Source organism: Gopherus flavomarginatus, chromosome 5 (genome assembly GCF_025201925.1).
Source record: "Gopherus flavomarginatus isolate rGopFla2 chromosome 5, rGopFla2.mat.asm, whole genome shotgun sequence".
Taxonomy (NCBI): domain Eukaryota; kingdom Metazoa; phylum Chordata; order Testudines; family Testudinidae; genus Gopherus; species Gopherus flavomarginatus.
Genome location: NC_066621.1, coordinates 63,860,095 through 63,875,483, shown reverse-complemented (window position 1 = coordinate 63,875,483; position 15,389 = coordinate 63,860,095). Strand labels below are relative to the sequence as shown.

The window sequence follows — 15,389 nt, the reverse complement described above, 5'->3', positions numbered from 1 at the left end:
TTGCACATACAGGTTTAGTCTTACCCTGTCCCGTTAGACACTTGCCTATTTCAGGTCACCAGTCATTTGACAGTCTGAGTCCCAGCGTTTAGACTGGGGTGCAGTGTTACTTGAAGAGCACATTGCTTTTCACAAGATTTGGTTTAGCTGCCTTATCTAACCATCTATGTAACTTTCATAGTTTGCTCAAGAAAAGATTATTAAATGGTCCCAGAAAAAAAAACGTAATAGCCAGATCTTAAAGTTTCCTTGGAACTTACAAAAAGCTGAAATTATCAGTGAGTTCCATGTCTTCTCTCTAGCTTTAATACAAATGTCTTGGGATTACCAGAGGGCTAATGTACCTTTCTAGTGTATTTACATTTTATGACTGAAATGGAAATGGTGTGTCATGCTCTAATACTTGGTGTTCTGCTCTCTGTAAAGAATAAGAAGAACTCAGTCAGGTAACTTCCATGCAGACGATCTAGGTTTAGCTGAATTTCGAAGAGGTGGTCTCCGTGCAACAGCTGGACCTCGATTATCTAGATCAAAGGAAACAAAGGGGCAGAAGAGGTAATCATTCTCTCTTACTCTCAGTGCATGAAAGGAGTATTGTGAACAGAGCGTATCTCCTTTGGTGAAGTGTTGCCCAGCATATTTCATTACAAATGAATCTCACTGTAACTAGAAAGCCTCAGCCGGAAAAACCCTATCTGCACTGTTGCGATTGCAGACGGCAATGGCAGCTGCTGGTTGGAAAGTCTGAGAAGCCATAATTGCTCTTGTAACAAAGAGCATGTGTAGCATGATGTCCTCCTCTTCATTCCGTGCTTTGGGAATAGCTGCAGGATGACTGAGAGTCAAGGATTTCACCTTAACTCTGTCCACATGAACGATGGAAACGTCTCTCCTTTCTCCGCTCTCCTCTGAGTTTTTGAAGTGTAGGTTGAGCTGAAACTATGTCTGAACGTTCAAATTAACATACTCTATATTGCAGTGTCTATTTACCATATCATGTTCTGCAAGACTAGATTCTTTTTACTGCGATCCAGAGAACAGAGGTATTAGTAATTACCCACATGGCAGAGACTCTGGTAGAAATGCACTTTTTGCCTGTTCTTGAAACAAGATTAAAACCATGTATAAGCAATTGGTGCATGAATTGAGTTAATTTGCTTATAATCTTTTAAACATTTCTCAGTGTTGTCAGCTGAAGTTAATGAACCTTGAAGGATCAGGCCCTAACTTACTACCTGGTATGGGTTGTTTTGTTTTAACAGAAGTTGGAAAAATATATTTAAAAGTGACTGTAGTTAAAGTAAAACTATTGTTAAAGCATCACTAACCTCCCCATGCCAGATTAGTAGGCTTTTCTAAAGTGTCAGTTAATTCTCTTTAGTGTGATCCTCATACAGCACTTGTGCTTTTCAGTGACTACAATGCCCCCTTTGCTCAGTGGAGCACTGAAAGAGTTTGTAACTGGCTTGAGGACTTCGGTCTTGGTCAGTATGTCATTTTTGCACGTCAGTGGGTGACTTCTGGCCACACGTTATTAACAGCAACACCTCAGGACATGGAAAAGGTAAGAAATCTGGAATTATTGCTGTCTATTAGGCAGGTGTAAATGGCTGGTCCTTTATTGTATCAGTCCATTGGCCACCTTTAGATCCAAGAATCAAAAAATAGCAGCTAATTCAAAAAGGTGCATGTAGCAAAAACTAAAATCAGTCTCTCTCACAGGGATGAGTTCTGAGGTAAAAGGCACCACATAAGGACAAGTTATTTATTATAGTTATTTTTTTTTATTACAGGAACTAGGAATAAAACATCCTCTGCACAGGAAGAAATTAGTCTTGGCCGTTAAATCAATAAATACAAAACAGGATGATAAGTCTGCACAACTAGATCATATCTGGGTGACACGTAAGTGCTTGTTGAACTGTGGGACTAGAGGTTGGGGGTTTTTTTAACCTCAACTGGGAAGTAATGAAAATGTTTCAAGTATTTCTTGTATACAGTGAATGAGAGTTTCTCATAGAAATGTATGTTAAAGCCAGCTGATTATAGGATTGATTGATTGATTGTCTAAATGTACTATACCATAGTGGCAGTTGGAAGATTTCATTGGAAGAATATTTTAGAGATTTATATTTTAAAATTTTGCCTTTCTTGAATGCCAGTTATAATGAATATGCCTTATTTTTTAAAAGCTTGCTTGCTTTTTGATTTCTGTGGAAATCATAACTGAATTTAGGACTCAGAAAAAGGCAACTGGAATTCAGCTTAAAATATCTCAGGCCAGGAATCAAGCAGCCCCTCCAATGTAACCGCCTTGAGGGGGACTGAGTGCAAGGAACTAGATTTTTTTATTCCTAGCATGAGAGGCGCTAAAAGGTCCTGTAGAAGTCACATGCTCATTCATATATTCTGTCCTCTGAAGCATTTCAGGAATGTCATTTGTGGGTTTTGGTGAGAGTTGTCTGCCATTCTCAGACAAAGGGAGGGCCATTTTGGGTAGAAGGCCTTGAAAGGGCAGTGCAAAAGAGAATAGATGACACATGAGTTTCTGAAGAGGGTCAGAGGACCCTGAGTATTAGTGAAGGTGCAGAGGGCGTGTAATTTCATCTTCATGGATTGTTTCTTGATCTGAAAAGACTTCCTAAATCTGGATTTGTTTTCTCCACTATTTTTATATTTTCAGGATGGCTTGATGATATTGGCTTACCTCAGTACAAAGATCAGTTTCATGAATCCAGAGTTGATGGGAGAATGTTGCAGTACTTAACTGTGGTAAGATGGCTTACCATAAAACCACTTTCCCTCCATTCAGACTGACTCTGAACCCTCCATCTTGCAAATACAGCAGATTCTGCTTAAAAGCAATCCTGATATTAGCAACTTCTGGTTAATGGCAATATATTGCCAGGAACCAGTCCCATCCCATTAACAACAGTGATAATGGGATTCAGATATTAGCAACAGCATGTTCATTAGCAACTTTTTTTGGATGAAAATAGTCGCCTGCACACAGGTCTGCAACGGCAGAAGAAAGTGCTGGGATATATCTTCTCTGGTTGCAGCCTCGCAAATCTGCCTGCGGCTATGCTTAGCACATCTCAATACTTCCTTCTGGGGCTGCAGCCCAGCAAACGTTCCTGTGGACAGGGCCCACACAGGAAGCAAGGGGCTGTGGGCTGGGAGCGGGGGCTGTAGGCAGAGCAGTAGCAGGAAGCAGGGTTGCAGCCCAGATGTTGGAGCTGCACAATACCTCTCCCTGCATTCTCCGGGCTGCACCTTGCCAGGGGACTGTGTGCAGGGAAGGAAGCTGAACCTTGACTCCAGGAGAGTGCAGGGAGAGGTACCGAGTAGCTCTGTGGGCCCTGCATCTGGGCTGCAGCTTCCCTCCCTGCTGGCATGTTTGCAGGGTTTCAGATAGGGAAGGCCTGCCCAGTGCTTTCCTCCCTAGCTGCTGCCTGATAAACCTGCCTTCCACTTATTAGCAACTGCCACATAATAGCAACTTTTTGCTGTCAACCCAGGGGCTGCTAATAAGCAGAGTCTACTGTATTCTGGAAAGAAGGGGAATTAGCTACTATTTTACTGGTAACTTTTCAGCAATATTCCCTTAAGTCTTGAGACTTTGCTCACATTCAAAAGACTCTAAAGGATCTATACAAGGCAAAAATTGGTGGGATGGGGGATCACCTTATCTAATGAACAATAGAGGGAGAGCCACCCAAAGATAAACCAGTAGTCACTATATCTGCCTTAGGAATAGCATACAGGAGATTCAACTATAGCTGGTTACTGCAAGACATCTGACTACCAATACCATATCCACACAATATGTTTAAGAGTATAATGACCTACAGCGTGTGCAGCTCAGGATATTTAGCCTGTTCATAGGGTAACTGATATTTAACAAGTGGAGACCAGCAGTGAACCCAGTTCGTTGTAAAGCCTTAACCAAATTGGTATCAGAACCATACAAGCTATTGCTATGTTTAAATTGATGGTAAGGCTCTAGCATCACTTCCCTGTCTAGTGTGAATAAAGATTTTTCTTTTTGTCTTGTAACTGCTATAAAACGATTGTATAGTTCAACTGGGTATTAGTCCATAATGTAACTTTGGTTAGCAACTGTTCTCAGAAGAAAATGTCTGTCCATACTGGTCAAGGAGACAATTCTAGAACCCTGATACCAACCACTTTATTTAAATGTGGCTATAGCAAGTATGACCCCAGTATGGACATGGTTTTACTCAACTGAGAAACACTCCATCTCATGTTTCTACATAATAGACCAATAGTCTTCTAGATGTCTACATTAGTTTTATTAAGATTCAACTGTTTTTCTAATAGGAATGCATACCATTAATCTAACCTGAATTTCTTTGATACATACAAATGGACAGCATTTATTGTCCGGGGTGGGGGCGACAACTCATTGTGCTGTGGTATTCTATGCCACTTTTACCCAGGCTTTTTCTCTTTCAGAATGACCTTCTCTTTCTGAAAGTCACCAGCCAGCTGCATCATCTCAGTATTAAATGTGCCATTCACGTGCTCCATGTCAACCAGTTCAACCCTCATTGTCTACGTAGGAGGCCAGTTGATGAGGTAAAGAAGAAATTTGTGTGTCATGAGTCTAGTGTCACTGAGCCACTGCTTGTTTATCCCACACTAGTCAAAGGTGAACATGAAAGAAAATTAACTGTACAATATACCTGCCACTGCAGCCAGGAGCTGCCTCTGGAGTCTCCTCAGGGAAGTTCCACATCCCAGAGGAAGAAAATAGTATAAGTTACTGCTTATCCTCTTCCATGTCACCAGCCCAAACCCAAGGAAGTAGGTTCCCCTCTGTGTTCCCATGTGGAAGGGAGCCAGGTGGCATTAAGTAGGTTGGCACAGGTGGTGTAACTGAATGAAATGGGATGTATTGAGAAAGAGAGAATTTTGACTAACTATCCAGAAAAAGTTCTGAACTGTGAGATCTCTCAACACTGTCCGTAGAACAGTTTCCCATGGGGCAAGGTGGAAGTTCCATTGTTTTGTCACACATTGGGACCAGTTCTGCACTGTCAGTGAGATGGGGTACGATGGCAATAGGTATATACCATCTGTAAGTGCCAGAGCTGGTTGAATAAATTATTCAGTGAATCTTGCATTTATTTTTAATTATTCAACCACTTTTTTTCCATTGTTCTCCCACTCTGCAAAGTTTGGCAAATCATTCCACAACTATGTAAGAATTTAATAACGTTTGAGTGAAGTCACTGGAATTTTTTTTATTATTTACTCAACTCTACTAATTTCTCAAGCAGTACTCCCAACAGCACATAAACTAATTTAGCCTTTCTCCAGCAAGCATCAGTTCTTATCTTAGTCTATGTATTAAGTACCTAGATAATATAGTGATGGAAACCTTTCTAATAATAATTTCAATATTTTTTGCAGCATAAATATTCTCTGCATATTATCTTTTATATGAAGCTGTAGTTCTTAGGGTTCCATCTGTAATAGAATGTACTTTCCATTTCACGAGCTGGTCTGGATTCTCCAAGTCTTCTGAGAGCTGCTTAAGATGCTCAGAGCAAAACAGGTTACCTCAGAATTTCGGAAATACTAATTGTTAGCCAGGAGAAATGACTTAATAGTAACTGATAACTAGGGAGGCATGAAAGGTAAACTCATTAGCTGAGGTTCAGCCTTTTTCATGTATTGAACTGTATTTTCTTATCTGAATTGTGTCTGCATGTATGTATATAAACTAAAATTATCTGTGTAAAGAAGAGTACTATATTGTCTTTTTGTGGTTACTTTTACAGAATAATATTTCACCTTCTGAAGTAGTGCAGTGGTCCAATCATAGAGTGATGGAATGGCTCAGATCAGTAGATCTGGCAGAATATGCACCAAACCTTCGAGGAAGTGGAGTTCATGGTGGCCTCATTGTGAGAACTGGTTCATAGTTTTATTCCTTTATATATATAATATTAACTTAGCTACAGTAGTTTTGGTAAGGTAATTTGGAAATGCATTTTCTGTTTAATTTCCAAGTATGAAACAGAAAGAGGATATACCTTAATTTTAGTAATCTGTTGTTGTATGCTCACGGATCAACTTTCTTAAAAGCTATTGAGTCTGTTTGTTTTATATAAATTAATTTTTACAACATAGGAAATGTAAAGAAAAAAGAAATATTAGAAATCTAAAAACCAAAATGATGTTGCATTGTCTTCTGGACTAACAGGGAGTGCATGAAAGAAAATTTCTGAACAAATATTTCCTTTCTACTAACAGCATCTCCCACAATTCTGAATGTCTGGGCTGCTTCCCTCCTCTCTGCAGCTCTCACAGGTGAATTAATGTCTTGGTGCAGCATGCTCTGGCCATGCCCCCCTCTGCTGCTGCTTGCCACCAAAGGAGTTATTCCAACACTGGAAAAACTTGTATAGCAATATGAGTAACTCCAGAGTAAACAGACCAGCTATGTACAGTGGACCAAAAAACAGTCACATGGTAAAGGTTCCACTCAACATCTGACCTTTTGGCTCATAAGCCATTTAAGGTGGGTAGAATTATGGGAGATGCTGCTAGCAAAAAGGAAATCACCAATAAGAAATGTTTTCCCATTCTGCAGCCCAGCATCTCCCACAGTTTTGGACATTTGGAAAGTAGTGAGCAGTGATTATAGGGAGGATTATAGAAAAGGTCAGAAAGAAGGTATGCGGGGGGAGGAAGCCGTTCCCTCTGGGCTCCAGCTGCTTTAAGTGGTTTGGGACTCCCAAGTGTGCTCCTCAGTTATGAGACCAGAGGATCTGGCAAACGCATGGGAATAGCATTGCAGATATTGCCCTGGGCATTTTAAGGAGCTGAGCACCAGCAGCAGGACCTGCTGTGAGGGCAGTTTCACTGTATAGATGTACCTCCAGAGCCCTCCCTGGCTGAGTCCATTCCTCCAGGGATTGGGGATATAACACTAGAGGCCTCCTTGTCAAATTGGGAAGGAGGGTATAGTTTGAGTCTGACTTCTTTTCCCAGGGCACTCAGGACCCACTAAGACTTGGGGGAGGGAGGGATTAACTAGCATTGTCCTCATCTTTAGAACCTCTCCCTGCTCTGTTCAGAGACTCCTGGTCTGTTTCTTCCATGTTGAAGTCACCCACACATCCCTCTTCGACTCATGGCCCCAGGACCTAACAGAGTTCAGGGCGGAAGGCTGGGTACAGTTCACTGTCTTCCAAGCCCAGGAAGGCCGTCTCACAGATGGGGCACCTGTTGGATTTTGCCCTATGCTTTTTGGGCTGCTCTGGCACATCTGAGCAGTGCAGAGGAGCCAGCATAGAGAGATGGTAGCGGAGCTCGGGGTGAGTTACATCACCTGACTGTAAATCAGCCAGGGATGAGAGAGGCTAGGGAGGGAAAACACTGCTCACCATTGCCCCCCAAAAATCCTGAAAAGAAGAAAATAGGTGGCAGCAACAGAACCACCATTCACATGCTGCCACAGAGGGGGTGTACCCAGAACGGGTAGTGCCAAGACTTTTATACATCTCTGAGCTGCAGAGGGGGGAGCAGCCCAGATGTCCAGAACTGTGGGAGGTGCTGGCTACAGAAAAGAAATTATAGTGGAAATTACTTTAATAACTTATTGATAAAACATCACCAGAGCTGTTCAAAGAAATAAAATGAACTTGAGACAGAGGCTGGTCACAGAAAAGGAATTGCCCTGGGTTGCTGAGCTGTGGCACCTTTGCCAATAATCAGGAATTGTTTAGACTCGGGAGTTAAGATGACAAGCAGCTAGGGTACACTGTTTCAAAACCCACAGCAGCGAGTCTCCAGCCTTGGGCTCATGCTGCGGTGTTAGAACCAGTAGCGTACCTCAGGCTCGTAAACCTAGCCCAGCCTGATCCTGAATGTCCACACCATGGCTGTGGGTTTTAAAACACATTTTACTTAAGGGTACATCTACACTAAGGGCACTTTGAGTGCAGTGGGTTACCTTTACAAATGTTTTAGGGCTTTTGTTTCTTTGTTTTGCTTTATTGGCAACATAAAATTACCACAAGTACTTCCTAACTTCTCTATATGTTAATAGAGAGAATAGCTAAGGAACAGTGCAAATACTGACTTAATGTTGTTTAGTTAAAGGCATTTGGAAAGTTTTTTCAGGTGACTCCTGTCACTTACAATAGTTACTCGAGAATGAGTGAGGCTTTTATTTATTTGTCTGATAGTAATTACGTTTCTGTCATAGACACTAAGAACATACAGATCATTTTAAGCAGCATTATAGGATGACTACTTTTTAAAATTATGTTTTTATATATGTATGTTGTAGAGGTTTGTCTACATAAAGCATAATTGTGTTGTTCTTAATAGATTCTTGAACCTCGCTTTAATGGTGACACACTGGCAATGCTGCTTAACATTCCACCTCAAAAGACCCTCCTGAGACGCCACCTGACCAGTAACTTTAACGTGTTAATTGGGCCAGAAGCACAACAAGAAAAAAGAGAAATAATGGAATCTACAGCTTACACACCTCTGACTACCACTGCTAAAGTTCGGGTATGCCACTGTGTGAATTCTAGGATCTCTCAGTGTAGTTCAGTTTGCTTTTCCTACAGACTCAGGGGCCAACTCTGGGAAGTAGGGGAGGCCAGTTCCCGCTAAGGTTACATTTTAGTTATTCTTAATACACAGTGATTTAGCACAAATTCATCATAATTTACTAAAGAAATAAACATGCAATATTATAACCTTTTTATTCAAAGGAAACGCAATCCAAAACAAAATATTGTTCATTTTTATCATTAACTGTTCCCAGTTTTAACAAAGATTTAACCTAGTTTCATAAAAATTATTCCGAATTGAATAGCATTGAAAATTAAAAATCCTCTTCTTTTGAGCTCCTACAGTATATTTGATGCCAAGTATACAAATGGTATCTGTTAAATCTGCGCTTTTCCCAATGGCCTAATACCATGTTACGATTTGTAGAACATATATATCAGCTCTTACTGTAGCCAAAAATAGAGCGAGGCTGTTTGTAGACCTGATCTTGCAGATACCTATGCACAAGTGACTTCATTTTTGTAAACAGTCTATTGATTTCAGTGGGGTCTCTCTTAGGCAGGTAAGTGCTATGCTTGCTGCTTATGACCCCAGTTTAAGAAAGAGCTTAAGACCATCCTTGTTCTGAGTACTGAAGCCCATAGCTGTGGCCTTGACTCAGCAAAGTACTTAAGCACCTGGACAACTTTAGACACATGAATTGTCCAATTGAAATAGTTGAACTATTGCTTAAAGTTACACAACTAGCACAACTGACTTCACTGGTCACACAGGTGCCAAATGAAAATATATGTTAATCTGAGCTATGGTCAAACCCTACTAAATCATACCAATGATGGGGGAGACCTTTTGTGAATTAGCAAATATACAGACAGCCATGATTAAAAAAAAAACAACACACTTGATTTATTTTGACAAGTTTAACTGTGAGAATTCATCATTATCCTAGTAAATGTACTGTAGTTTAGCTAGCAAAGAATCAAATGTTGTTAATCTCAGCACAGTGTTCTGCTATTATATCCTTTAGTAAAAAATATACAAGGGATGATTATAGCGGTATTTTTCTAGTTTGTAGACTTCAGTCAAGATTTGTGCATTGTTGGCATGTACAAAATTGTAACTTCAAACTAGATTTTACATGTTAGACAAATTGTTTCTCTTGCGTAAAACTTTATATTTCATTATTTTAGCCAAAGAAACTTGGATTTTCACATTTTGGAAACTTACGAAAAAAGAAATTTGATGAATCTACAGATTACATTTGTCCTATGGACACAAGTCCAGGTGCAACTAATGGTACTCAGAAGAGCTACGGTGGATACAAAGGACTTAATCAACTCACTGATAGGGAATTGGACAAACTGGATCAGGTGGGACAAATAGATTGATGTCATTCTCATCCTCTACATGCATTCCAAAGCTTGCCAATAACCTTTTGTTACCATATAATAAAATCTCTGCTACATCCGCATGAACTCGTTGAGAATGTACGTATGGGCTGTGGACACTTTTGAAGAGTTTTATACTGAGAATATCAGATGAATTATATTTTTATCTTCAAGCCCTTTTTCAGGTACATCAAAACTTTACACTATGAAAGTTAACGTATTGGACTGTTAAATTTGGGATTATAGTAGAAACACCAAATATTTTTTGTACTTTTAATTACATAATCCATGAGTACTGCACAGATAAATTTTATCTTTATAAGTGGTTTGTAATGTAATAAAATTTTATTCAGAACAATTTGTACAGAGATATCAATTTATATTTTATTCTCAGAGAAGTACAACTGGATTGTATATTTTAAGACTAACTGAAGAGTGCATCATTTGCACCATGTAAATGTATTACTCTATGAAATAATTATGCTTAAGCATATAAACACTCATGAACATTATCAATTAGACAATAAAAGAATACTTTGAATAATTCCATTGTTTTTACATATGTACTGATCACTTTCTCTCTGTAATGGAATTTAGTTTACACACACACACACACACACACACACACACACACACACACACACACACACACACACACACACACACACACACACACACACACACACACACACACTTCCCTAAAAACGTTATCCAGCCTCCTTCCTGCCAAAGTCTGTGTAAAGTACTGCAAACCCTGAAAAAGGGAGCTGTTGGAGCTTGTGTGAGATTCTGTAGTGCACAAGAGCCAGATGTGGGCAGATCTGCTGGTATAAATTATCATAGCTCCAGTGAATTCCATAGAGCTATGACAATTTACACTAGCTCAGACTGTTCCAGAGAGAAGCTAGATTAAATAATTCTCCTAAGTGAGAAACCAGATAAGAGAATGATCACAACATTGATAAACTGACAATTCATTTTTCATTTGCATGGTTTACTGCACCTAACGCATCATTTGTGCTCATCTGTAAAGCAACTCATTACCTAACCACTGTCTTTTCTTGTGCAAGTTTGCACTGTGTTATTTAGAGGACCCCATTAACAAAAATGTTTTAGCATGTTTTAACGATAAAAAGGTGAAATGTTTCATATCTAGTGGCTCCTGTGTTAGTGTTTACAAAGTAAAATAGTATTGTTAATCTTATTTATGTTAAGGAAATAAGAGAGAACCAAATCCCAACAGAGTTGAACGCAGTCGGTATCTGTAGTGAATGTACTGTATTTTGACGCTTTGACATGTTTACTGACAGGAAATGTCCAGTTACAAGGTAAAAGCAGCATCTAAGTAGTGCGTAGTCTCCACTGATTCTGCTCTGAACAAGGGTGACTTTCGCCCACAGTAAATTAGTGTTTATATCTGATAAAAAACAATTGAAAAACTGAAGTAAATTCCAATATTTTGTAAGCAACTACTGCCCCTGGTTCACTTTACTGAAGGAGCATGGATTTGATTTAACTTTAACATTCCACCATTCCTGACCCCATTTTAAATTACTAAATACAAATGTTACAAAATATTTTGAATATTAAAAAAAATTGGTGACAGTCCATCTTCCAGCTGAAAAAATGACCTGGAAGTGAACATAATACATTCACACCTTTGTACACAGTGAAATATTAATACTTTTAATGAACTACTACTGAACCCTCTTTACATTTTAGGCCACCTGATGTGCTCAAACAATTTATATCCCTTTTTAAAATCAGTAAGAGAGTATGAAGAGTACTTGTAATTGCCTGTCTAGTTGAAATGCATCACATGCATTACTGAATGCTTGAATGCTTTTGACTTCTGTAACACACAGCACTAAAATTCATGAGAGAAAACTGAAATTCTTAAATTTGCTAGTGTGTGTAACATTTGTACTAAGGGATTAAAGAATGACTTTTCTCATCAGAAATTGATCTTCCTATCATAACTGCATTTTCACTGCATTATGCTGGCATAGGAGTATTTTTCCTTTTGTTTTGTGAGGTGTTATGTACAATATGTATATTTATTTCCATATAACTTTGAGAACAAATTGTTAACACATTGCCAAGGGTAGTAATTCATTACGTTGAGATTTCGTTTTTCCTCAAGACAGAATCACCTCCAAACGATGCATGCTCTACATACATGCATGCTCTGGCTAAAACTGTAGTTGCTGTCTGATTTGATCTAGTTTACTGACTGATTTTACAGATGGAACATTCAGAAGGAACAGTAATGCAAATAGGGGTGCTCTCTCAAGGCATAAGCAACCTCACGGTATGTACCAATTTATACTTGCTGTAAAGTCACAAACTTATCCTGCTAGAATGCAGTGAAAGTTAAAGGACCAGCAGTCCCCTAGAGTAAGTGTTCCAGTGTTCTTGTTATAGACCCCTTATTTACAGCCTACTTATATTTCCATACTTCAAAAATCTTTATTTTGAAATAAGTTGTCAGACCTCTAGTCATAGTGTATGGCCTAAGTTGAACTTTAGTGCGTAGTCTCCACTGATTCTGCTCAGCCTCTGAAAACAGTGACTTTTGCCCACAGTAGATAAGTGTCTATATCTGATAAAAACCCATTGAAAAATTGAAAATCAGTAACTCCAGCATTTTGCAAGCAATTGCTGTCCCATCTCCCTTAGACAGAGTTCACTTTACTGAAGCAGTATGGATTTGATTCTGTATCTAATACATAGAATCACATAATGTGTACAATTCACGGCTGCATTGGTGCAGCTGATTTAAGTAGATAAACTCGTTCAGTGGAAAGCAAAATGGATGGTCATGTAATGTGAAAGTATTTTTATCCACTATGTCACCCATCTGTGAGACTCATTGATGCTATCATTTCACTGTTACATATAATCAGGTGACCTGTAGTTCCTTAAATATTTATATTATCAAATCAACTACATCAAGATGGTAAGTTCCTGCTGTCATGAATCAGATCTAATTACAGTTGGATTGCTTTGCCATTTCTATACACATCTCACTGAACATACTTCTGATTGATTGGTCTTCATACTGTTTACTTTCAGGATATGCTCAGCCAAGATGAAATGCTGAATGACAGCAGATTTTTAACACCTACCTTTGAAGACTGGAGATGATGAACATGACCAAGAACATTGTTATACCTCACACGTATCCAGAGAACTGGCTGATGAAAGCTGGCTGCTATATGCAGAAAATGGCTTAGGCTTTTCTGCCACTGAGAAGTGTAAAATGTATATGAGGTTTATGAAGCAACACCTCACACGTAAAAAAAACAAAACAAAAAAAAACCCACTGTGCTAGGTATTTTTACATGGGCATTAAGAAAAGCTATGCAAAATTATTCCTCATCATCCAGAGAGGGTAAAATTGGCAAATGATTAAGACTAATAAAAGATTTCTTTACAGATTTATGATTACTTTTATACAGTGGATTTATGCACTGTCACCTGCTAAATTATCGGTTTTATAATTTTGTACTTTTATAATTAACTTGCAATATAGCAATAACATAAGTAGAATATGCCTCTGTCACAGAATAAGGGTCCTCTTCATATTATATGATAGTGGCGAGGATGATACTTTGACAATTCCAGTGACTTTCTATCATGCTATATGATTCATGGTGCAGCAGATGCTATCTTGGGATCTGACAGACACTGGTGCAGACAGTTGTTCACTGAACCATTGCTGAAAAAGCTGCAGTCTGATTTAGAGATAGGATTGGCTTTAGGATTTTGAGACTCCTTAAAGAGGAAGAAGGAACTTCATCCCTCATTCTTTCTTCCTCTGCAACTCTCCTTGTCTCCGCTTTCTCTCTCCTGATTATACCACTGGGATGAAGAGAAAGGACAGATCACCTTTCACCCTTTCTGAAGCCCTAGCAGGTGGGTGTGTTCTTAGACCAGCAGAGAACATGCTGATCCTTACTGTGCTCTCTCTGCAATGAGAAATTTGCTCACAGCAGGAAATTCCACAATCTCATCTTCAGTTTGAGACTGCAAAGGAAACAGAGACCCAAAAGTTGACTTTTCTTAGAAAATGACTCTTAACACATGACTTCAAACAAGCACTGTGTGTGTTAGTGGTCATGGAACAGGCAGAAAATTCATTAACTTAAAACGCACATTTGAAATACCAAAATGGTGCATACCACCCTCACTACAGATACCTCAAGGTGAGTGCAATAGAACTTTTCGCCCAGTACGTGGTTTGCCTTATGACTGACAAAAGTTCCTTGTACAATTGGAACATTTCAGTAAGCTCTGTTGAATTTTGAGTCAAAATGACTAGAGCTACAAAGCACAGTTTAACATGTAGTGTGAAACTTAGCACACAGATGGTTGGAAAACCAGGATTAAGTGATAAACTCCACACTCTTTGCTCCCTGAATTGCATTCAGCATACTATAAGCAATGTAAATATATATGGGTGCCACCTACTGGCATGACTGAGATGTGGTTAGAAACGAGTTGTAATGTTTGCATGAGAAACTTTTTTTTTTTTAAAAGACAGTACCTGCAGTTATACTTTTCCTTTAACTGTTCACTCTTCATTCCAGTCTCTTATGTGTACTCATGTAGAGCACTACCCTAATTAAGTGTAGCGAACCACAACTCTAGCCAGTGTGACATACAAAGGGTCACTAGTTAGGAAATGCTAGGTAGTGCTGCTGCCATTAACTGGTGTTAGTATAGCTTATTGCTGAGTATAGATTGGCCACATCAGCTCTGCAGCTCCACAGATTTTAGTGGCATTGTGCTAGCATAGGTGAGAGAGAAACTTGAGCTACGTGTCTTAGGATGTGTTGTAATGAATCAGAAGTTCTGCTCCAAAGGAAATTAAATGATGAAATATAGCAAGAGACTGACTCTCCCTTGCGTATGCATCTAAGGAAGGGCAAATGATGAATGTTTTATCATCTCCAATAGGACATAAATGTAGTGGTGTAGTTCTTTTCTGGAGACCTGATGATCACCCAGGTACAGAATCACAGAAATACAGAACTGGAAAGAAACTTGATAGGTCATCTAGTCCAGTCCACTGTACTGGGGCAGGACTAAATATGAGCTAGACCATCCCTGACAGGTGTTTCTCACTGGAGGTTTTTAAGAACAGGTTACACAGATTCCAGAACCTCCCCAGATACTTTGTTCTTATTCTTACATAACCTTACAGTTAGGAAGTTTCTCACATTGAACCTAAATCTCCTTTGTTCCAGTTAAGCCTATTGCTTCTTGACGTGTCCTCAGTGGTCAAGGAGAACAATTTAACAACTTTTTATGTATTTGAAGATTTATGTTCCTCATCAGTCTTCTCCTGGTTTTTTTAATCTTTCCTCTTAGGTCATGTTTCCTAGACCTTTAATTGCTTTTGTTGCTCTTTTCTGGACTTTCTCCAATCTT

The 15,389-nt window shown here is 39.1% G+C and overlaps 2 protein-coding genes across 11 annotated transcripts in view; one reads left to right on the top strand and one right to left on the bottom strand.

The window, feature by feature from the left end:
- PPFIBP2 (PPFIA binding protein 2) overlaps positions 1–13,124 on the top strand; it is a 204,528-nt gene extending 191,404 nt beyond the window's left edge. For all 9 annotated transcript variants that reach the window (XM_050955046.1, XM_050955045.1, XM_050955041.1 and 6 more), the window contains 10 exons: positions 427–555; positions 1,414–1,564; positions 1,794–1,905; positions 2,684–2,772; positions 4,480–4,602; positions 5,811–5,936; positions 8,371–8,559; positions 9,756–9,935; positions 12,199–12,264; positions 13,029–13,124. In XM_050955046.1, coding sequence (XP_050811003.1) covers positions 427–555; positions 1,414–1,564; positions 1,794–1,905; positions 2,684–2,772; positions 4,480–4,602; positions 5,811–5,936; positions 8,371–8,559; positions 9,756–9,935; positions 12,199–12,264; positions 13,029–13,100 — 1,237 coding nt within the window. In that variant the 3' untranslated portion in view covers positions 13,101–13,124. The remainder of the gene's footprint in view (positions 1–426; positions 556–1,413; positions 1,565–1,793; positions 1,906–2,683; positions 2,773–4,479; positions 4,603–5,810; positions 5,937–8,370; positions 8,560–9,755; positions 9,936–12,198; positions 12,265–13,028) is intronic.
- The window catches only part of LOC127052007 (NADH-cytochrome b5 reductase 2), a 36,884-nt gene that overhangs the window by 335 nt on the left and 21,160 nt on the right, over positions 1–15,389 (bottom strand). The window contains exon 9 of one of the 2 annotated variants that reach the window (XM_050955158.1): positions 13,900–13,982. The exons of the other annotated variant lie outside the window; for it this stretch is intronic. Coding sequence (XP_050811115.1) covers positions 13,972–13,982 — 11 coding nt within the window. The 3' untranslated portion in view covers positions 13,900–13,971. Of the gene's footprint in view, positions 1–13,899; positions 13,983–15,389 lie in introns of those variants that run through there. 2 annotated transcript variants of the gene reach the window in all.